General features: G+C 56.3%; 2 protein-coding genes across 13 annotated transcripts in view; one reads left to right on the top strand and one right to left on the bottom strand.

Moving 5' to 3' along the window:
• GRIN1 (glutamate ionotropic receptor NMDA type subunit 1) overlaps positions 1-15,564 on the top strand; it is a 40,866-nt gene extending 25,302 nt beyond the window's left edge. For 2 of the 12 annotated variants that reach the window (XR_012631799.1, XR_012631801.1), the window contains 8 exons: positions 144-292; positions 1,100-1,257; positions 1,759-1,920; positions 3,671-3,780; positions 4,930-5,075; positions 7,705-7,815; positions 10,678-11,013; positions 13,859-15,564. Coding sequence is in view for 8 of the 12 variants with exons in the window: in XM_074890948.1 (XP_074747049.1) it covers positions 144-292; positions 1,100-1,257; positions 1,759-1,920; positions 3,671-3,780; positions 4,930-5,075; positions 6,724-6,975; positions 13,859-13,927 (1,046 nt within the window). In the remaining 4 variants the exon portion in view is untranslated. Of the gene's footprint in view, positions 1-143; positions 293-1,099; positions 1,258-1,758; positions 1,921-3,670; positions 3,781-4,929; positions 5,076-6,520; positions 6,563-6,723; positions 6,976-7,704; positions 7,816-10,677; positions 11,014-13,858 lie in introns of those variants that run through there. The other 10 variants (XM_074890940.1, XM_074890941.1, XM_074890942.1 and 7 more) reach the window with 8 other exon arrangements.
• A 2,456-nt stretch (positions 15,565-18,020) lies between these two features.
• On the bottom strand, positions 18,021-19,915 carry LRRC26 (leucine rich repeat containing 26). The gene is made up of 2 exons (XM_074890913.1): positions 19,266-19,915; positions 18,021-18,301 (listed from the first exon to the last, which is right to left on the bottom strand). The coding sequence occupies exons 1-2, from the start codon at positions 19,807-19,809 to the stop codon at positions 18,021-18,023; spliced, it is 825 nt and encodes a 274-aa protein (XP_074747014.1). The 5' UTR covers positions 19,810-19,915.
• Between the last annotated feature and the right edge of the window lie 2,794 nt (positions 19,916-22,709).

Below are 22,709 nucleotides of genomic sequence, written 5' to 3'. Positions count from 1 at the left end.
AGAAGCTCCTTACACAGCTGCCATCAGAGCAGATAGATGGTGCACATCTGCAGCTGCCATTGGTCTCATGTGGGATGCACACAGCTTTGGTGACCAAGTCAAGCCCTTGTCATGCTAGTCTGATCTTGCCTCTCTCCCTCCAGGTGCTCCCCGGAGTTTCTCTGCCCGTATTCTTGGCATGGTGTGGGCTGGCTTTGCTATGATCATTGTGGCTTCATACACTGCCAACCTGGCAGCCTTCCTGGTGTTAGACCGGCCTGAGGAGAGAATTACGGGCATTAATGACCCCCGGGTAATGACCCCTTGCTTGCTTTTCCCTTCCCTGTCCACTTCTGGGCAGAGATGCAGGAGATGCCTCCAGTGGGTATCTCCTGGTTCATCTAATGTGGCTTGTAGTACCCAGAGCCCTGCTTTAACATGGCTGTGGGTCTGTGCCAGAGGGTCAAGCCCTGGGTAGCTATGCCTGGGGCTGTTGCTGGTGGGTCTGAGCCCTTGCGCTGGGTGGGACTGGACAGACACAGGGAGGGCTCAGCAGGAAAAGAACTTGTCCAGAAATAGCAAGTACCCAGCCGAACTGCCTGCCAGTTCCTGGAGAGCCTGCACTAACCGACGAGGAAACAATTCATTATGGATGAGTTATAACTAATGAAATTGTCCCTGTGGTGCAGTCAATACTCTCAGCAGATACCAGCATGCCTCAAATCCATTTCCTGCTCTGGCAAGGACACAGCCACAGCTTATCAGCCCAGACACACAGGAATGTACCCCACAGCAGCGCTGACTCACAACATCCCACACTCTGCTGCATCCTCTGACCATGGGACTTCCAGACCCATGGCATCCACAGGCCTCCTGCGTCCTCAGTGCCAGGGTGACCCTGTCCCATAACATCCCCTGGCCCATCACCATGGTCCCAGAGCATCCACTGCCCCATGGCATCCACCGCTCCATGGCATCTTCAGCTCTGCTGAGGAGATCAAGGTCTTGTTTGGGAAACAGATCACTGAAGGAGTTGGGAAATTAGGAAACACAGCTTTGGGGTAAGCCAATTTGGTTGATGAAGGACAGAAGAAATAGGAGCCCTGCCCTTGCCTTTCAGCTGCGCAACCCCTCTGATAAGTTCATCTACGCCACAGTGAAGCAGAGCTCAGTGGACATCTACTTCCGACGGCAGGTGGAGCTGAGCACCATGTACCGGCATATGGAGAAGCACAACTATGAGAGCGCTGCCGAAGCCATCCAGGCAGTGAGGGACAAGTGAGTGGGGCCAGCACCTTGCCTGGCCATTCTGGGAAGATTTTTGGGTAGCTGCAGTTTGGTGGAGCAAGCAGGGCTGGTGCAAAGCTGGAGGGAGCTTCAGTCAAAGCATGGCTTGATGGGACCTGCCCAGTTGGTGCTGGGTGGGATCTTCCTAGTTCTAGTGTGAAGGTCTAGTCTAGGTCTCTGGATGAAGAGCACAAGGTCTGCATGGGGAAAGGCACAGCTGGAGCCCTTGCCCTGGTCATGGCCTCCCATATCTGGTCTCTGCACTTTCTTCTGTGCAAGGCTGGGTGACTTCAAATCCCATGTAAACCCCTCACACTCTTCCTCCAAAATTTTGCCAAGGCTTTTGCCTCCCAGCAGCACAGATCCTGCTGAGAGGAGGGTGATGCTAATCAGCACTTAAATTAGGTCTGGGAGCACCCTTGCTGCTCCCACAGTGACTGCAGACAAGCTGAGCTGCCCAACCTTACCTGTCTGTTCTCTCTTGCTGTCCAGCAAGCTCCACGCCTTCATCTGGGACTCTGCGGTGCTGGAGTTCGAAGCCTCCCAGAAGTGTGACCTGGTGACAACGGGGGAGCTTTTCTTTCGTTCCGGCTTTGGGATTGGGATGCGCAAGGACAGTCCATGGAAGCAGAACGTCTCCCTGGCCATCCTCAAGTCCGTACACAGCTGTCGTCATGGGGCTTGCCCCAAATGCTGCATGTGGTAGCACGCAAGTAGCCTCCTGCCAGGCACTGCCACCCCCACCCTCCAAACCCTCTGCAGGGACAGGGACTCCGGGGGCTGCTGTGTCACTCCTGATGAAGGGGATGTGCCTGAGTGACCACAGTCTCAGCTCTGGCTTGCAGGGCTGGGGGAGAAGCACAGGGCTGGTGGGAGGGAAAAGCAGAGCAGCAGTGGCCACAGGGAGGAAGCAGGAGCCACACTCGGCCACAGGAGCACAGGAAAAGCTGGCAGAGAGCAGCCCTGGGGCCATGCAACACCAGGTCCTTGTGACCAGGGCGCAGGCTGCAGCAGCAGGCAGGGGTGCTGCCTTTTCCCCACTTCTCCCTGTGAGCTCAGCCTGGTCAACAGCATTGCACTGCCTTGGCTTGATCTTCTGGGGGTTTTTCTTTCAACTCTGGCTATTCCTGTCAGACAGAAATATGTCAGGACCCCTGATGAGTCCAACTAAGGCTTTTATACCAGCATTAACCTGCAGTGTGGGGTGCCACAAGTCAATGTGGTATTACGGGTAAAAAAAGATTTCCTCATATGTTTGGAAATGCCATACTTATTGCAGGCAGAGGAATGTGGTGATGAAGTCACAGGCAGCTGGGAAGCAGCAAGTGGAGGGAGGGGAACATGTGAGATTAATTTTATGGAGAGACAGGGTCAGAAGCCACCAGGGTCCTGCCCAAGATGCAGAGATGAAAGGCTGAGAGAGAGGATGTGGAAGACACAGGCAGGACCCATAGGGACATAACATAGGTAACATAGGGAGCCATGGGACCCCGTCTTACCATGGGGATGGGTGGCAGTGGGACAGATGAGATGAGACAACAATGTGAGAAGCCTGGAGAGGCAGCAGGAGCCCTTGGTGTCCTCCTGGGAGAGGATGGGGAAGCCCAGGGCTACAGTGGCCCAAGAAGCCGGTGAGGTTGTGCCAGGAACAAGTGGGAGGAAGGTGCAGGGGAACCCACGGTGGGACATGTGCTCTGTGCCGACCTCCATCCCCACTAGCTGTTCAGGCAGAAACAGGCACTGCAGGGACAGGGTTTGTTTCCTCCAAAGCTGGTTGCTGGGGAGTCCCAGCCCTCGCTGTGCACAGCAGGGAGCTGCCAGGCAGCAGTTTTCCCCTGCCCTGACCTAGAGGGTGCTGGTGATCACCAGACAGGATTGGGGTCCAGCATTGCCCAGGCTCCCGAGTGGCCCTGGCAGGGGGGGGACCATGCAGCTGGGCACCGGGGATGTGGTTCATGTCAACTACCTGCAGCCTGTCTCCAAGCACGCTCTCCGAGCACTGCCTACACCCATCAGTTCCATCCCTCTCCTTGGGAACTGAGCTTAGACATAACTTTTTGGCAGCAGCTGGCCAGCTATCTGGCTCTCAGACACAGGGTGGTGGCACCAAGCAGTGGTGGATGCCTCCTCACACCCGCTGCACATGATCTCGTGGCAGCACTGGCTGTGTGCAGGGCAGCTTGAAAACACATGCAGTACAGACAGGCCACACGTGCTCTCTCTATGCAAAAGCCATACATGCACGTGTGTGTGCACGCACACACATCGTCAGTTCGTGTGCTTGTAGGCTGCAGGCAAGTGCAGAGTCCTAGGATGGAGAACACGAAGGCACAAAGAGCATGTGCCCCAGCTGCCTGCGACTGGTCCCCAGTGACTACTCTGTCCTGTTTCCTTGTGCTTTCAGGTCCCATGAGAACGGCTTCATGGAGGATTTGGACAAGACTTGGGTGAGGTATCAGGAGTGTGATTCCCGTAGCAATGCCCCAGCAACACTCACCTTTGAAAATATGGCAGGTTTGTTCTGCAAACCTCTTTCTTCCTCTTCGCTGGGTAGCCTGCTTTCGCTCAAGACATTCTCCTCTCCGGGGCTCTCCTCTCGGGCCAAAGCTCTGCTTCTTCTGGGTTTGTGCTTTCCTAGTGCTGGGAGGCTGCTGTGTTGGGCTCCCATCCCACCTTGTCCGAAACAGCTCCACGAAGCTTCCCCCACCTTCTCTGGGTGGCTTTCTCATCGGTGGGGCTGTCCTGCTTTGAACATTGCTCCCCTCCCTCTGCTCTGGCCAAACTGCGGCTGTCACAGTGAAATCAGAGCTGTCGCCAAGGCAGAGAGAGGGGAGCAGCACCTCGGGGGAGGCGAGAGCAGCCGTGGAGGCAAGCGAGGACCCTGCTGCAGGAGGGAGCTGGCGGTGAGGGGCAGCCCCCCAGCCCTGAGGAGTGTGTCCTGGGCAGTGGGAAGGGGGCAGGAGGAGGATAATTGATACAGAAGGGTTTTTTGTGGTCCCCTTTTGCAAAGAGTTTCCCCAGATGGGCTCTCCCTTTGCAGTGATGCAGTGCTGCTGGTCCTTCACCCAGCCAATGTGGTGATGCGGGATGAGGGGTGTCCAATGAGACCCCACCCTCACCAGCAGCACAAGCCAGGGCAGAAGCATGGAGAGAGGGGGCACTTTGTTCCATGCCCTCAAGACACCACTCCCCAAATGTCAGCCCCAAGGGTTGCAGCTGGCCAAGGACAGCACAGAGAGCTCTGTGCATGGCTGTCCTTCCTGATGAGCCAAATGGGAGCACCAGAGCTGGGTTTCTGGTGCAAATGACCCTAGAGCCCCAGGGGACGGGTCTGCCCTGGGGCTCGGTGCAGCACCCAGCGCGCCATGCCTGCCCCCAGCATCGCTACAGCACAGCCGCTACCCTGTGCCCGACTGACAGGAGCTTGCACAGACATCCAGCGCCCCATCACCCTTCTGCCCATCACTGCGGGTGCCCAACCTGCAGCGCCTGCCCTGCTCTGCTGGGTTTCCCTCCACGGCCCCTCCAGGACTGCGGGGGGATGGCGGGGGGCCGGGGGGACCCCGGGTTAGCAGATGCTGCTGTTGCTGAGCGTGATACAGAGGAAATGAAGTGTCATGGTGCAATTTCCATTGCCCCCTGTAACTTTCCTGCTTATTTCAGGTGTGTTTATGCTGGTGGCTGGAGGTATTGTTGCCGGGATATTTTTAATATTCATAGAAATAGCTTACAAAAGGCATAAGGACGCGCGGAGGAAGCAGATGCAGCTGGCGTTTGCGGCCGTTAATGTGTGGAGGAAAAACCTGCAGGTAGGACAAACCGTTTTTAGAGCAAATCTCCAACAGGTGCGTTTTCCATTCCTTCACCAAATCAGTGAATGCAGAGCTGTGGATTAGCATGGGGCCCTCTGTCCCCCACCCCACACCCCAGTAACTCCAGCTGGGCGTTACTGAGCGCCTAGCAAGCTGTAGGGTAGGGTCCCTGCCTTGTACCCAGGAGCTGCCCTTGGCCGATGCCATCTCTCCCGAGAGGTGTTGTGCGCAGCTCCAACTGGGACAGAGACCTGGCCCAAATGCCCCCAGCGGTGTTCGGGATGGGGACTTTGCTCTGCTGGGGACCATGTGCCGGAGCCATGTCTTGCCCTGGCCAAACAAGCGGTGCCAAGGTAGCTCCCTTTGCAGGGTGTCTGCCCTGCAGCCTGTCTCCAGCTGCGCTCACCAGCAGACAGCTGGGAGGGTTAATCCCCTGCCATTGAGCATCCCTGCCAGGTGCTCCGGTGGAGAAATGCTCCAGCGATGGTTTCCATCACCTCCCCCTCCCTGCCCACTCCCTGGGGGTGTGGTAGCCCTTGTCATACCCAGGACCGACTCCAAAAAGAGGTGGTGCGTGCTCTTGTCATTTGGAGACAAGGACATCTCCCCACACGGGAGCCAGCAATGCCGGTGCCTGTCAGCGCCAAGGCTCCCCCGGGCCCCTTCTGTGGGGCCATTGCTCTCCCCCACTTCTCCCATCCCTGAAACACCCCCGTGCCACTCAGGCAGGGGAGCCCAAGATGGTCAGTGGTGCCTGGCAGTGACACTGAGCTGTGGGCATGTCTGTGGGCCACCAGCCTCACATTTCCCTTACCCCATCGCTTTTGGGGCTGAGCCCCGCAGTGCCCCTGAACCCCAGTTTAGGGCGGCTGGAGGCTCTCTCTCAATTGCCCAGGCTGCTTTTCTACCCTGGGGAAGCAAACTGGCCTTCAAAGAGCAAGAGATCCTTTAGGCAACTAAAGGAGACTGCCGTTCGCAGCAGAGCCAGTGAATAAAAGAGAGAGAATGAGGCTCGGGAACCCCAAAACGAGCCCCAAGCAGTGGCTCTATGGGAGCAGCGCTGGCTGGGGCGTGTGGGTGGGCTGCCCGGGTGGAAGCGACCTGCCCGAGAGCAGCGAGGGGAAGCACGAGGCCAGGCTGCTGTATCCTGAGAGCTCGCTGGGTTCAGTTCACTGACAAGAGTCTCGGAAAAGCCATTTCTCTATATTTTTTTCTATTTTTTTTTTTCTTTTGCTTCCAAAAAGCAGCAGCACCGAGGGGGTTAAGGCTGCTGGGACAGAGCACACTAGTCGCACTGCCATTTTTCACTTGCCAACCTTCTAGAAAATACTGCACTGGGTCCTTGGGCAGAGTCTGTGGGACTGTGAGCAAAGCATGCTGCCCTGTGGGGGTAAACAGCCTCATGGTAAAGAGCCGTTTGACATTGTAAGACTTTTCCACAGGAGGAAACGTCAGAGCACTAGTATCTGGTACATTGCTAGAAGGTAGGCAAGTGGAAAGATTTATTTGTTAAAACAAACAAACAAAAATAATGGTTTTTGGGATCACAGTTTTGCCATGGCTATTTCCTGAGATGCCATGGAAGAAAAAGACATTTCATTCCATTCATCTTGCTTTCCTTTCCGTTTGTGCATGTCCGCAAAAGAGAGAACTGAGAAGGAGGAGCAAATGTATCCCCGAGCATGCTCTACGCACCAGCGGGATACATTTTGGTTACCCCCGTGCGGTAGCAGAGCCAGACCTGGTCACTCCGTCCCCCGTCGGAAAGGTCACACTCATTGGCACGAAAGCAATTGGGGAGGAATCGTTCTCAGCGCCCGCCGCAGAGCGCGGCCGGTCCCCACGGCTCGCTGCCCCCGCACCATGGCGGCTGGTGCTCCCAGCCTGCGCTAACCAGGTCCGACTCGCTAACACCAATGGCTACATTTTTCAGTTCTGTTTCTCTTTGAGTTCATCCTGACCCCGATGACATCATAGCGCTAACGCTTTGCCTCCTCCCTTTCTTTTCCTTTATTTTTTTTCCTTTTCTTTTTCTTCCAGTTTCCTTTTTTTTTTTAACCCGTTTTACTTTGAAAAAAAAAAACCACTCACCACCAACAACCACGTTCGGCTTTGCACAACTGCGTCATTTAAATTTTTGAATACATTTTTTTACAGAATATTCATACAATGACTTCTCTTTCAATGCAGTCCTCTCTCTCTCTTGTGGCACTAGGATTCAGCCTCAGAAAAGGCCCTGAGCAATTTTTTTTTAGTGGTAGGTGCAGCATCTCACCTCTCGGTCTAGCCAGGCTAGCGGTGGAAGCGAGGGGCAAGGCGCCAGGCAGAGCATCCCCAGGAAGCAAGGTCATCTGTGCTGGCCTGGACGCAGACACCCAGGAGAGCAGGGCTACTCCCCAGAGGGGTTTCCAGCGCTCCAGATGCGAGGCCGGCCCCGTAGCTGTAGCAGTGTGGTGGCCGTGCTGTAGCTGTGGGTCACGAAGGCCCTTGGAGGACTGGGAGTGACAGGACACCTCCAGTAGCTTTCTCACCTAAATGAAGGACATGACACGGGGCAGTATTCGAATAGATTTAGCGTTTCCAACAACACACTAGAGATCTAATCACTTATACATATTCATTTTAGGATAGAAAAAGTGGTAGAGCAGAACCTGACCCTAAAAAGAAAGCCACTTTTAGGTCCATCACCTCCACCCTGGCCTCCAGCTTCAAGAGACGTAGGTCCTCCAAGGATACGGTAAGAGGAAGAAGAACAATTCTGCCCTCTCTCTTTCTCTCTCTTTCTCTCTTCTGCCATCCCATCGACTGCCACACACCCATCCCGAAGCTGCCAGTGTACATGCATAGCTCATGTTCGTCACCAGTCAGTCAGTGAGTCAGTGAGTCAGTCATCCCGTGTACCTGAAAGGATGCTGGGATCCTGGAGGGCAGGCAGGAGGTGGCTTGGAGTCCTGTGATGAGTTGGGAGATGCAACCGAGTTTTTGTTTTGTTTTTTGTTTTCTTTTTGCCTGGATGATTTCTGATGTTCCTCTCTGTGCTTCGCTCACCTTATTGGTGCTGACCTCTTGAAACCGATGACATTTTTTTTTTTTTTCTGTTCCTGAGTGTTCCTGTACCTGTTTGTCATTGTATGCCTAAAAACAATCACCCTGATTTAATTTGGGCACCGTGTCACCTCACTGAGAGCCATGCGTGTCACATTCTCTACATGTGATTTTTGTTTGTAACAATTAGCATTCGGGACGTAGTCCTCGGCACAGGAGTGACAGCTGTCTCTGGTTATCGTCAGCAGTAATGCAGCTCTAGAAAAGAGACTCAAAGGCTTGAAAGAGGAGGTTGTTAAAGACCCAACCTTGGTTCAAACTTGTGTTTTTCGCCTCAGAGTAAAACTGCTCTCATGTAACCAGAGAAAATTTCCAAATTGCTGCCTCTAAAGCCAGCTGTTTCCAAATGTGCAAATGTGTCTGCTCGTGCTGGAGCTTCAGACACTCTTCAGCGTCAGGTTGGGCTGTTGGTCTGTCGGACTGAGCCGGTGTCCCTCTGCATGTTGCCGTCTGTTGTATGACACTCTGCACTGTGGCTACTCTGTTGTCTCGTGTGGCAGCGGTCGCTGCGTTTTGCTGCCCGACCTCCCAGCGCGACGGGCTTGCCGAAATCGCCTCCCTGGGGCGACCGGCGGGTTTCTGCCCAGGGTTGCTCAGAGCAGGCTCCCAGCCAGGCTGCCCGAGGCGCAAGGCACGGCGGGGACGGGGGGACGGCGGCAGCACGGGGAGATGTGGCCCCCCGCGGCGGGGTGGCCTGTCCCCAGCCGCAGGCTCGGGGCGCCTCGGGGAGCAGCATGCGATATCGCAGGGGGTCTCGGGGCCACGGCTCTGTGTGCAAAATGGAGGCAGCTGCCTTTGACACCAATGCAGGCACAATCCCAAGAAGGTCCTGGAGCACCCCTAGGACATGGCCCCGGGGACAGCTGAGCCCTCGCCCAGGCTCAGCTGCCACCATCTCACACAAAGCGCTCCTCTCGCTGTCACCTCGAAGCCTGGCAGGCATGGGGGGGGGGACCCACACTCTCCCCACTCATCCCCGGTACCCCGCAGGGAAGATGGGCATCCCTGTCATCACCTGCGCTGCCTCCATGCCCCCTGGGTGACACCTTGTCCCAGTGATGCCCCCATGTCTGGGGTCCCCCTTCCCAGTGCTGCACCCCCCTGAGCAGCTCTGCAGGAAGGTTGCAGGTTGTGTCTTGGTGGCCTGAGCCCCAACCAGGGGAGAGGAGACAGAGATGGGGTGGGTGGTGCAGGGGGGAGAAGGTGGGAAGAGTGAGGAAGAGGAGGGACAGGTGGGATGCACAGAAAAAAGGGGAGAAAAAATTGCAGGAAGATCTGTGGGGGGGACCCTTAGCATGTCCTGAGTAGACCCCCATGTTTTGTTGTGTTTGAACCATTCCACGGTTAGAAAACCAAGGGGTCCTGTCCTGGGAGAGCAGGAGCATCACGGTGCAGTGGACACCTGGGGGGACCGGTGCCCACGGTGGGCACAGGAGAGGGGGAGAACCCAGGAACAGTGGGATAGCTGGCATGTGGTGCCCCGGTACCTCCCACATCGCTCCCTCTTCAGGGAAGCATCCTGCGTCTGATCCTGCTCCCCGGTGTGGCATCCACCCTACGCCACGCCACTCCACAGCGCTCTCTGCCCCAGGGTAGGAGCACCCCAATGCCCTGAGCTGACCAGGTCGTGGGGCCACCTGCACCAGAGGTCCCATGGGCGAGTGGTGGAGCCATGCTCTCCCCTTCCCTCGCCCAAGGGGGACCAGCACGGCATGGGACTCCCCATGCTTTGGGTCCTGGTCATGCTCTTCTTGGCACGTTGCTCACAGGCGAGTTGTGGAGGGAGATGGACCCACTCATCCTAGAAGACAGCCCTCACTTTGGGGGCAGCTGCATCTGCGGGGCAGCTATGGGCAACGATGCCCCACTGCTCGGGAGCCTGTTGCAGTCTTCTGCTTGCCATGGGGCGATGTGGTTGGGACCCCAGGACACGTTCCCCAGGGAACCAGGCTAGTTGGGACAAGAACAGGCTAGTGGGACCAACATCCAAGCCACCGTGGCCAAGATGGAGGCTAGCAGGTCCAAGGTCTGGCTATTGCAGGAGGTCCATGGTGGAGCTAGCTTTGTCGTGATGTCGGGCAGACCTGCTGGTTGCTCTGCAGGGTGAGTGGCCAGCAGGAGGGTGCTGCCACCAGCTCATGTCACAGCCTGCCATTTGGTGCCCTCTGCTTTCATGCAGCAGCCCTGGCTCAGAGACCCCAATGTCCTCCTGCTGTGGAAGGCCCCATGAGTACATAGCATGCTGGGACATGTTGCCTGGGGTCCTTGTAAAGACGAGAAAGCAGCGAGGCGCTCTGTTTCATGATGTTTGGCAGAGCTGCGGGCCCACACCAGGTCTCAGATGGTCAAGGCTTGAGAGCCCATGGGGCTGGAAGGCCAGGCTGACCCCAGCCCCATGGGCTCTCCTGGCTAGCGAGCGAAAGACGCAAACCTGGTGGCCTTGCTTCTTTCCTTTTCGTTGTCGGGAGTTTTAAAAATGGATTCTGCTCTGCAGCCCTGCAGAATGGTCCCTCAGGAGTGCCAGAGAGACAGGCTGGCACCATGGAGCCAAGACAGCCCTGGGAAGCTACCACCCCACTCTGAACGTCCTAGCGCCCACCATCACCCGAGCTGCACAGCCTCTCCGCGGCACATCATCCCCACCGCCCCAGGAGGAGATGCATGTGTTCCCCATAGGCAGCTCCTGCAACTCGAATAGCACTCGCAGAGCTGACGTACTGCCATCCATCGCAGCCACCCACGATACTGCAACCCCACAGAAGCCATGTGAGACGCATAAACCACACAGACACCTTCCGAGCCGGCACATTTCGTACAGACACGTAACGAGGTGCACAGGTCCCTTAGCCCCCCCACTGCAGCCGTCATCAGCCCCCGCAGAGTCACACTGCCAGCCCACGGGCGTCCCCCCCAGACACAGCATGACACACATCCCACGTCACCGCCAAGCGAGGGCCCGGCACTGCGAGGCGATGCTCGCCCTGCAGCCATGGGGATGGTGCCAGAGCTGGTCGAGAACCGAGGGGGTTCATGGAAAAGGTCATCTTTTCAGTGAAGGATCAGCCGTCCCAAAGCCAAATGCTTCTTGGCTGAAAAAGAGCCTAGTTTTTGGCCCAAAAGAACCAAAAGTAGGTCAAGGACAACTACTTTTTTTTTTTTTTTAAAAAAGGGAAGTTGACATTTTCTACAGCAAGATTGCATTTAGCTGGAATCCTAAATTTTAATTGAAAAAAAACAACCCCAAAATTCTTCCAGAAAATCTTCCACCAGCCAGGGACTACCATATAAGCCCAGATTAGGTTGAAGTCATTTTTAAAGACATATTAAGTTCTTGTCTATATTTTCTTCCTGGTTGTCATTTAAAGTTTTTGGTGCCTTCACTTCACTTCCATACCTTAACATGTTTGAGTCTCTTCTACGGTTAATATTGATTAATTTCTTGGCTTTATAATGTTTGGTTTGGGGATAATTGCACCATCCCTGTAACATAATTTACCCTAAATTACTGATATGTGCTTCTAGCATTAGTTCTACTTTAACATAGTTTTGATATGACAGTTTTCTTGCTTTTTTTCTTTTTCTTTTTTTTTTTTATTTTTTTCTTATTAAAAATTGCATGCATGAATTCTACACAAAAAAAGTAAATGACAATGTTACCCTGTGATAACTCTGTGATTGGAGGAGATATGCTTTCAAATCAAAAGCCATGCTCTTGTATTTTAATTTTTCTGGCCAGATTCCCCACTTCGCTTGGTTATTTTAGTGTTTCCCACCCCCGGAGCTGTGCAGAGAGGCCAGAACGCCCCAGCCTGCCCTGCTAGACCTCCAGCTTTCCACCACACACGTACACCAAGGCACATGCATACACACATGCACACACCGCTTCCCCACCCCCCCACCCCCGGCTTGCATCAGGCAGGATGTTTAACAAAGGACCTTTCTTCTGTCCGTTGCTTTTTGTATCTCAAGTTCCTCCTTCTCCACCAGTGAGTCACCCAGCCTCTCCCCTTTCCCAGTTGCCTCTCCTCCCTGCAAGAATCAAGCCTCATTCCATGAGCACATGCCTCCCAGCCATTTTGCTATGGAAAGGAAAGATTGCATTTAGCTGGAATCCTGATTTTTCACAAGAAGGGGGCGGCTGCACCCGTTTCTGGGAGAGAGGGGCGTTTTTTGGTGGGCTCATTAATAGCCACAAAAAGCTCCCCCCAGGGTGGCAGAGCGACTGCAGGATCGCCTCGGCCACTCTCTGTGCAAACGGGTGACGGCCAAGGTGTTGCCACTTAGCAAGGCAAGGCCACGGCACTAAATTTCTCAGAGGCTCCATTTTAATCTTAGCTAGTCCCCTAAATAAAAGAATGGTCCCGTGAGATGCTCCCTGGGTGTCAGCATGTCCCCAGCACATGTACCAGAGAGACGGGACCATGCTGGCTACTGCCCCTGCCCCAGCATCTCCCCAACGAGGGGTCCTGGTGAAGCACAAAACTGGGCAGAGCAGGGCAGCCCCAAGGACCCCACGCAACGCTTGGGGGGACCCCAGACCTCCCTGTGGCAGGAGGCAGGGTGTTGAGCCACGCAGGGTAGCCACAGTGCCAGAGCCACCAGCAGCACCACAGGGGCCACAGTTACCACTGACCAACACAAGACGGGTAAAATCCTGTCACTGAGGAGCCCCCCGGGAGCCCAGCGAAATGGCAGCCTTCCTGGGCAGTGTGGTGCAAGGGCCGGGCAAGCATCACTGGAGAGGGTCTGTGCTGCAGCACATGAGACCCACTGAGACCCTTTCCTGCCCCAGCACTGGTTTAGGTCCCCAGACAGCAGCACAAGATGCTCCATGCTACCCACTCTCACAGCAGGGCTGGACAGGGCTTCCAGTTCAGGGTCTGGAGTTAGGAGAGTGGAACTGGGAGAGGCAGGGAGTATGGAAGGAGGAAGGGAGAAAATAGCTGCCCAGTTGTAAATCCCTGCCTGGGGAGGAAGGACTTTTTTTTCTTGTCTGTTGAAGGGTATTTCTGCTCTCCCCATTTGCTTGCTGGTGGGACTGCAGCTGGGGAGGTCTCTCCCAGAGAGCATTTTGCAAGCTGTCCCATCTGCAAGGAGCGCAGAACCCCAAATCCAGGCCACATCCCCAACACAGGCTGTATTTTCACATCAGCAATTGATGGTACAGTTTGTCACAAGTCAACCACACCACACATCTCCTCACCTGCATGAAAGGATAGTCAAAGCAGTCATTCAAGCAAGGAGGTGAAACGCCCTGGCCTCAAAGCACAGCTTGATCTGGCACCAGAGAGATGCCGAAACCCAGCCAGACCCTCCAAACACAGGTTCAGCCGTGGGTTGGGCTGATGAGTCACAGGCTTTGTCTTGTAGCTCTCCCAGAGCAGAGAGGGGGTCGCTCAGCAGGTGACGTGGCTGCCACGCTCTGCAGAAGCTGCACCACGCTCCTGGGCGTCCTCCCTGCCCAGCTGCAGGGTGCTTGGAGAGTGTCTGCAACGACCTCTGCACAAGCTTGGATTGCTCTGGGAAGGGGACATCAGCCAGCAGCAGGTTTTGGACTGTTGCATCACCCCCAAGAGATATCCTGTAGGGACACATGGGATGTAAGTAGAGGCGGGGGCAAGTGCCAGAACTGCCTAACACTTCTTTCTCCTTGTCTGTGTATTTGTGTGTTGCAGCAATATCATCCCACCGACATCACCGGCCAGCTCAACCTCTCCGACCCCTCAGTCAGCACTGTGGTGTGACCTTCTCCCCGAGGGCCATCAGTCCTTGCCCAACACAGTAGGAAGGCACAGCCAGGACTGCCTTTCAAGGGACACTGATGGGTTCTTCTGGGTGAGATGGGAGGAAAGCATCCTTCATCCATACACAGTGACTTCATTGTATATCTCCCTCCCTTCCTAGGCCTGCTGCCATGCTCGTGCCCCAGAATGCACGGCAGAACCAGGACACGGTTTGAACTTCACTGTACAGAGATAATTGCTTCCAACCAGTGCTGTTGATAATCAGTACTGCCACTGATTGGCTACATGCAAGGGGAAAGGACTTTGAAAGGCACAGGGTGCCTGCTCTCCCACAGCAGCAGGGAAGAACTGGTGCCAGACTACAAACATGTGCTTCACTTTGCAGGCTTCAGGCTTCTCAGCACACACACGTCCCCCGAGAGGTGTGTTCCATGTCTCCCACCACCCCGGAGGGCTCCAATGCAATGTGGTCGTGGTCCTGAGTGGCTGGAGGAGCCGTTGAAGTTTGGCAGGTTGGGCACATGTTCCTGCTGTGCTGAGTGACCCCCGCCTCTGCAGCAGGGGATGGAAGATGTGTGCTCTGCTCCTTGCAGAGGATGAACCCCCTGTGCCTCCCTCCCATCAGCCTGTGGCTATGTCCTGGCTCCTGTACGTGGTCTGTTTGCAGCAGGAGTGCTCCCAGCCCTGCAGCCCACGCTCCTGTGCTCACTGTGGTACTCTGGAGCCACCAAGATCCTGGCTACCCACCTCTCCTGCACAGAAGACATCCCCAGGACATGGCCATGACCAGCATGTAGCTCTCACACCATGGCTTTCCTGGCCAGGAACATCTCCACGGGGAATGGCTCTGGATGGTTGCATGGACCTTTAGCCAAGCTCCACACTGCCTCAGCACCAGCAATGCAAGGAGAGATGCTGCTGGCTGGTCGTGGATTGCTGTGTGCTGTGGTGTCTGCAGCGGCCACCCAGCCTGCCTGCAGTACCAGGGCACCACAGCAGGCACTGGCAGATTCCCTGCCACACTCACCTGCAGTTCAAGCTTGCCAGCAGCTCCTGCAGCAGCCCTGAAGCCCCAGCTCATGTGGCTGCATCTGTCTGAACCTGGAGACGTGGAAAGCGAATCCCAGCCTAGGAGAAGGGAACCAAATGAGACAGGCTGAGCTGTTCCTCCCCACATCTTCCTCCACTCAAGGATACGTGCCCATGTGCCAGCATCCCTGCACACCCTCTCCATGGGCGCTGTGAGCGGGTGCAGAGACACCAGAGTTGGGGAAGCATCTGGCACCAGCCAGGCTGGTGATGAGCAGCTACTGCACACGCACGGGCAACATCACATCCCGCCTCCTGTGAAGGCGGAAAACCCACCTGCAACGTGGTACCAAGCCCCAGCAGCATGAACTGCCTTCTCCTTGCCCCCGCCGAGCAGATGGGGCTTCTCCCTGCAGGTCAGCAGACTTTGCAGGCAGGATTTTCAGACGGCAGCTGAGGTCTGTGAGCATTGTCCCACTGACGGCAGTGGCTCCATCAAGTTCATCTTGCTCCAGCTGAGAAATTGGACCCATTCTACTTTATACGTCAATGTAACATTAATACCAAGTTTTTGAAAGAGCTCAGTAAAGTCTAGACTGGATCATGAAGTGGTTTATTCCAGTGTCATGTCCTTCTTTCCGTCTCTGCCTTCTGGCAAAGCTGGCAGGGAGACCTGTGCTGAATCAGAGCCTCACCCAGCACTGCTGCAGGGTTGGTGGGAGGTGGTGGGACAAGGCGGGATGGAGAAGCTGCTAGGGAGAAAAGCCAGGAGATTCAGGGAAGATCGGGAGGGAAAGGGCATCACCATTCCAGGTTCCAGGCTGATGGACAACCTCAACAGCCAGTGTGGGGAGACAGGCCTGGCAGCTGGGGGCCAGGGACAGTCTGAAACCATCCAAATGTTAGCACCATGCCAGCTGGCTCTCACTCACCTCCATCCAGGGGAAAACGGTCCCCTGGCACTGCTGTGCTCCCCAGCTCCAGGGAGCAGCGTGGGGCGCTGCCACTGGGGCTGGTCTTTGGGAACAGAGGACCAACTGCAGGGTTGAAGGTGCCCTGAGGGATTTGCAAAACAGAGAAGCAGCTCTCCTGGGGGAACTGAAGAAACATCACTCATTCACAGCACGGTCCCCATGTGCTGACACCACCAGCCCAACCTCCACGGGGGTCTCAGCCTCAGAACAATCTGGGAGGAGGAGCGGGGCTCAGGTGGCCATGCAGGATGACAAGCGAGGTCCTAGCTCCAAATGGCAAGCTCAGGCCTTCTCAGGAAGGACTGAGTGCTGTCGTTAGGGAGGGTCTGGGAGAGCTGGGATTGCTCCTGGGAAAGGCACTGTGCAAGGGGCTGATCCTGGCAGAGATCCTGCAGCTGTCCCGGGTGCGGGGCTGGTAGCACTGGAGGATCTGCTGCTTTCACCAGTTCCCTGCAGCCCTCACTGGAGAGAGGCACTGCAGGAAGAGTCAAGTGGGGACTGAGCAGTGTAACAGCATGCCGGGTAGTTTTGTCTCTTGAATATAAAAAAGAGAGCAAGCCAAACTACAACTGAGGTGACATTTGGTTTATTCTCTGCGTGATTTATTTAACCTTTGCCAAGAGCTTGCCAAAGGATGCATTGACCCCTGCCACATCCCTGGCTTGTCCCGCAGCTCTTGCATGGACAAGAGACTGAGCAAACAAGAGGAGACTGGTGGCCACAGTCGTCTCATTGTGGCTCTTACCGTCTTACAATGGCTAAGAATTCATACTAGAAAGGGGTGTTGCTCCTCCTTGAGAGATGCTTTTGTCACCCCAGCTTGTGCTTTCCTCTGCAGCCCAGCTCCAGCTCCTTCCAGGCTATCTCCCAGTATATTCACTAAGCATTTCCATGCAATGCGACAGAGAAGCATTTTCACAGGGAAGGGCAGGAGGCGCAGGGCAGGGAGATGCAGGGGCAGCCCCAGCCCCTTTTTGTGGGCGATGGGAGATGAGGCAGCAGCAAGGGCTGCAGGGTCTGTGCTGTAAAGCCACACAGGATTTTTTTGTCCCCACTCATATCACTGAGCGAACTGTAGACCTTGGCCTTGGATGAGCTTTAGCCTAGGGGAAAAGCTACTGGGGGAGGAATAACTGTACAATCTCACTCATCCTTCGTCAGCCCCTTTGTCAAACCACATCAGGGGGAGCTTGAGGTTTTGTCTCTTTCCAACCCTCACCCTAAACATTGGCCTCACACTAGATCTTGGTTCTTGGCCGAGCCTTCTCAGCACCAGCAGCCCTGTCTCGAGGAAAAAAACCTATCAAAAGAAACATTTTGCAATCTGCCCTGTCCTTGGGCAGTACATGGAAGGGTCTGGGGCTTTCTGAAAGTCCCATGGAGGCTCTGGAGTGCTCCAAAAACATCCAGAGATCTTCAGGTGCACCAAAAGGCACACAGAGAGATCTGGAACACACGAAAGGCCAACCAATGCCTGTCAGGTGACAGAAAGCTAAACGGATGACATTTGGATGCGCAAAAAGCAAAGCCAATGGGTCTTGAGGATGCAGAAAGGCACACTGAGGCTTCTGGGGTCACTGAATGGCAGATAGGGAGTGCTGAGAGCACCAAAAGGCCCAGGAAGGGCTTTGGGGCAAACTCAGAGGCACACAAAGGCTTCTGGGCTGCACTGAAAGGCAATTGGAGACTCCTGGGGTTCACCAAAAGGCACACAGAGGCATACAGTGCACCCTGAGCTGCACACTGAGGCCCTGGGCAGCAGAAGGGGCAGGACAGGGTGACCTGGAGGAGAAGGGTCACCTGCCCCATCCTAGTAAGGGGATGTGCAGCTCTGAGGTTGCCCTGAGGAGCCTCCCGAAACACTGAGATCATCTGCAATCGGACCATGCGCTGCAGTGGGTCTGAGCTGGAGACTGTTACCCCCGACAGTGTGGAAGAATGAGCTTGGCATCATCTCAGGGGACTCTGAGAGGAAGAAGAAAAGTGATTTACAGGAACAGAGCATCCTCTCACTGGTCCACAGGGAAATGTTTGCAACCGGGGGGAGTGCAGGCAGCTGGAGAAGGTCATGGACCACAGTCTGCTCAGGGCTAAAGCCTGGTTGCCCTGCCTGAGTGGCCCTTGCCAATGTGGGGTCTTCTCCAGAAGTGGGATTCCCTGCGCAGGTTGTGGTAAACCACTATGATGGAGCCCATGAAGGTGCAGAAGAAGATGCTGGCCATGAAGGAGAATGGTCCAATGATCAGGAAGATGACGTAGTGCTGGGCGGACAGTGAGGTTTCCTGACATTGCCTGAAGGACTCATTCCCAAAGGCCATGATCGGATACTTGTTCAGCTGCTCTGGGAGTCTGCAGAGGAGCGAACTCTTCTCTGGAAGAGAAAAGCAGTGCTGACAGACACACTGGGCAGCTGGGACAAGGCAGGTATCAAGGACAGAGGGGATGGCAGGTCTGTATGGGACAGATGGGACCAGGGCAGGAGGACGGCGACCAGGGTGACCAAGATTTCCCAGGGCAGGGTGCAAAGAAGGGGAGCAGTTGTGGGTTCAGGACTTATCTACATCCTGTGCCCTGGGGAGTGGGATGGGATGGGGAAGTGGGCACAATGCTGGAGAGTGCACTGGAAAATAGGATTAGGACAGGACAGTAGATGGGGCAGGCAAGGTGGTGGGCCTGGTTCCCAGGGGAGAGATGCGGGGAGCAGTGAGTAGCCAGCCTGGAGATGCCACAGAAGGTCTCAGCCAGCACAAGTGACAGGCACCCACCCAAGCTGGAAGCAAGGAGAAGTGGTCGGCAGGGGAGGGAGAGACCTTGTTGGCAGAGCTGTCTCTCACCAAAGTTCATGGGGGAAGAAACATAGGATCAGACCCATGTTCATGAAGGCATTGGGGAAGGGTCTGAAGGCACTGAGTCCTGGATGGGTCAGTGGTATTACCCACCCTGACACAGTCTTTTCCTGCCCCATAAGCTGCCCATTGCCCAACAGGCCTTGCCCACAGCACGGCAGGACTGGTGCCACTGCTGGGGAGAGTGCTGGGTGCCTGTCACTGGGACATTGCCCGGCCCTCCTCTCCAGGAAATCCCTGCTGGTGAGCAAGGACCAAGGGTGGGCACCAGGTACCAGACCCAGGGATATCTCCTCCCAAGCAGACCAGGAGCTGCTATGGCTCAAGAATGGGTCCTGGGGAACCTCGCTGTACCCCCACGGGCACCGATCTTGCAAGCTCACAGCCAGCTGACAGCCAGGGTGCTGGGTCCTGCCTCAGCCCCAACAGCATGACCAGCCAGCATGGAGCAGGTGGGGGGCTTGGGGACACGATCCTCCGGGCACTCACCTTGCACTTTTTCCCTGTTGTGGCTGAGCCAGCGCCAGAGGGGGAGGATGCCACAGCTGCACACCCAAGGGTTGTCCTGCAGGTGAAGGGCTTGAAGCTGGGGCAGGACGTGCAGCACCCCAGGGTCCAGCTCCCCCAGCCTGTTGCTGCCCAGGTTGAGCGTGGCCAGGCTGGTGAGGGGCAGGAAGGTTTCGGGGCTCAGCACGGTTAAGAGGTTGTGGCTGAGGTCCAACTCCTGCAGCGCCCCAAGCCCCACCAGTGCCTGGCTGTGGATCAGCCCCAGGTGGTTGTGAGGCAGGCTGAGCAGCAGCAGCCCCGGCAGGGAAGGGAAGGAGTGCGGCCCCAGCACCGTGATGAAGTTGTAACCAAGCCACAGGGTGCTGGTGTTGGTCGGCAGGTTCTGTGGCACCTCATGGAGGGCATGCTTGCTGCAGTCCACCTCCCCCGAGGAGCAGCGGCAGGCGGCAGGGCAGGCTGGCGAGGGCAGCGGGCGCAGGAGGAGCAGGCAGGCCAGCACGGTGCTGGGGCCCTGCCAGCAGCCCATGGCTGCCCACTGAGGTGGCGAGGGGTCCCTGAGCTCCGGAGCTGGGATTCCCCCACGGACAGGATCCCTAGTGCCCGTTGCCTTGCCCAGAGACCCGTCCCTGCCTGGCACCCTCGAGTGAGCCCGGCAGTGCTGAGTGGAGGTGCTGGGCAGTGCCTGGCTGCAAGGGGAGCGGGTGGACGTGCTCGGCTCCCTGAAGCCACACGCATTCCCCTGCTCGCTGCCACCCTCCGTCTGCAAACCCAGAGCGGGCTGCGCTTCTGGCCCCAGTTTTCCTCGGGGTGGAGCTCCACTTTTTTCAGCAAATATTTTTGGAGTGATGCCTGCTCTGGCAAGGTGCGGAGCCGTGCCCTCGTCCCTCCCTCTGCCAGGCACTGCTCCAGCCAGGTAAACAGCCAGCTCTGTGTGGCCTGGGATTAACTGCTTGTGTGTGCTGCAGGCTGCAGAGCTGGAATAAAGCAAAATCGGACCCATCTCTTGGCCTCCATCCTCCTCATGGGGCATCCCCCATGGGTGTGCTGCCTCACCAGCCAGGTACAGAGGGGTGTATGGACCCAGGATCCCCATAGCTGGCTGGGGTGGGACAAAGCTTAAATCATATCATTGGCAGGTCTAATCCCATCTTCTGTGCTGGCCCACTGTGCCCAGAGGGCCCCAATGGGAAGCCCTGCTGGGAGCCATGGGCCAGCCCGCTGAGCCCAGCCCTTAGCCGAGCCCTTGGCCAGGCTCTGTTTGCCCCTGGTAGGAGCCCACAAACTATGCCAAAATGAGGATGGTGGGGATGTGAGGCCCACGGGCCACCCTCCTCCTCCCCAGCAGGATCACACGTCTGCTGCACACTGGGGGATACCCAGAAACCTCCACAGGAGAAGATGAGAGAAAGGAGAGCTTGCGGGGCTGCAGTCTCCCGAAACTTGTTTACCCTCGTCCTAGAACAGCAGCACCAGCTCGAGAGGGCTCAAAGTCTGCCTCCACCCTGTTTATACCTACTCCAGTTTCAAAGCTGCCTGAAGCCCTGCAGCAGAAGGCTGGAGACAAGAGATGTCACCTCCCATCTCCCACTGTCCCTGGCAGAGCTCAGTGCACACCAGGGGACCAGGGGACATAGCCAGCAGCACCTCAACCCACCCACAGCCTGGAGTGGGGTCACAGAGCAGAGACACTGTCCCCCACTCACGCCCTCGCAGCTCCTGTCCCATTTGGGACGCTGGCGGTCACAGTCCCGTAGGAAGCCCTGGTGCCTCTGCCCCACGGCCAAAGAGCTGGAAGGGCAACAAGGCAGCGCCTGCCTGCGCCCCAGGCCAGGACCAGGATGTTCCCAAATCTGTGGCAGAAGCGGCAGGCAGGCGGTTTATTAATAGAATCCAGAGGAGCTTTGGTTTGTTTATCTATCCTGCAGCAAACTCGGTTTGCGGCATTAATCCCCATCTGGAAATAATTCAGAGGAATCCTCCAGCCCCACCCAGCCCCGAAGCAGGGCACAAACCTGCAGCCACGTAGAGCTGCATCACCGGCTCATCCCACCAGCAGCTGCGGGCTATATGGGACCTGTATTTTTAGGAAGCCCTGTCCCAAAATGCTCTTCCTCCCCAGGGGCTGTATTGCCCACTGCCTGCAGCCACCTGGGATCAGGTGAGAAGTGCAAAATTCATTGGAAAAAAAAACCCCACAGCTATTAAAAGCAAGGCCATTTCCAGCTTTTGTGCTCAGAGAGCCCAGGAGGCTGCAAACCCATGTCGGGTCCTCCGCCAGCCCCTTGCTGCCACTCTGCTGCACCACCCCATGGCACATGGCAGGAGAGGTGTCCCCAGCGTCCTGCCTGGCAGGGACACCAGCCCAGCCCAGGGCTGGCACTGATCATGCCTGGCCCCACTTCTGTTTTGCATACACTGGTGGCACCCTGCTGCAGTTGCAGTCTGGTGACACTTTGGGGTCTGCTACACCAGCAGTGCCACCGCTGGCCCTTCACACACGCTGCCAGTGTTCAGCAGAGCATGGGTCCCTGTCACTGCCCCCTTCTGTGGAACGGGGGGGACCCAGCACCCTGCAGGAAAAGCCCAGGTCCCTGTCCCCAGCCAGGGCTTGCACCCACCAGTGCCCACTCCCCTGCTGTGATGACTTCTCCTGCGGTTTTGGGGTCCATGCAGAACTGTGCAGCCTGGCCCCAGGGCCAGCACCTGGAGACACTGCTCTGAGCATCCACTGTGCAAGGACAGTTTGGGGGGCCATGCTGACCTATGGAGGTGTCCCCCAAGGCATGGGGCCCAACACCAGCCCTGCTCTAGCCAAGGGGAGTAAATCAGGGTGCCCAGCCAGCACACCAAGACTGTTCTCACAATGAAGTGATGGAGGGGCAGATAAACTCCTTCAGAGACCAGCACCGGCTGGGAGAAGCAGGGACGTGCACAGAGGCACACAGCAAGGGTCAAGCTTCACAGCTTAGTTCTGGTGCTGAGGGGATGTGGTGGAGCAGGGGTGGGAGCATGGAGGCAAAGTCCTGGGCATAGGGACAGGGAGCCATGGATCTTTGTCACCCTCCACCATTGAAAAGCTGGGACACAGGGCGCTGGGCTGGGCACACTCCTGCTGCCACCTTTGCATGGAGCCATGCCTGGAGCTAGGATGGGCCCATCACAGATTCTTCCCACCAGAAATCTGGAGAAAGTGAGCCCCTGGGCAGCCCTAGGGGTGCATATGAAGATGGAGGGGAAAGTGCTTTAAGACTCTATGTCAGCTTTTATCCCATCCTTGAAGGCTTTAATTTATTGCATGTTTCCATGTAATTAAAGATCTGAGACAGGCAGATGCCCAGCCCATGGAGTCTCTAAACCACACCATGCTTCTGCTGTCCCTCCCTGGGCACCTCTGCCCTGGGGCATCCCTGGTGGCCCTGCTCCCAT

Source organism: Strix uralensis, chromosome 21 (assembly GCF_047716275.1).
Source record: "Strix uralensis isolate ZFMK-TIS-50842 chromosome 21, bStrUra1, whole genome shotgun sequence".
Taxonomy (NCBI): Eukaryota; Metazoa; Chordata; class Aves; order Strigiformes; family Strigidae; genus Strix; species Strix uralensis.
This window is presented reverse-complemented; position numbering and strand designations above follow the sequence as displayed.

Excerpts from the sequence above, each read along its gene's own strand:
- LRRC26 (XM_074890913.1), bottom strand. The coding sequence starts at position 19,809 with ATGGGCTGCTGGCAGGGCCCCAGCACCGTGCTGGCCTGCCTGCTCCTC. Across the intron at positions 18,302-19,265 it reads CAACAGGGAAAAAGTGCAAG|AGAAGAGTTCGCTCCTCTGC; the intron begins GTGAGTGCCCGG and ends TTTCTCTTCCAG.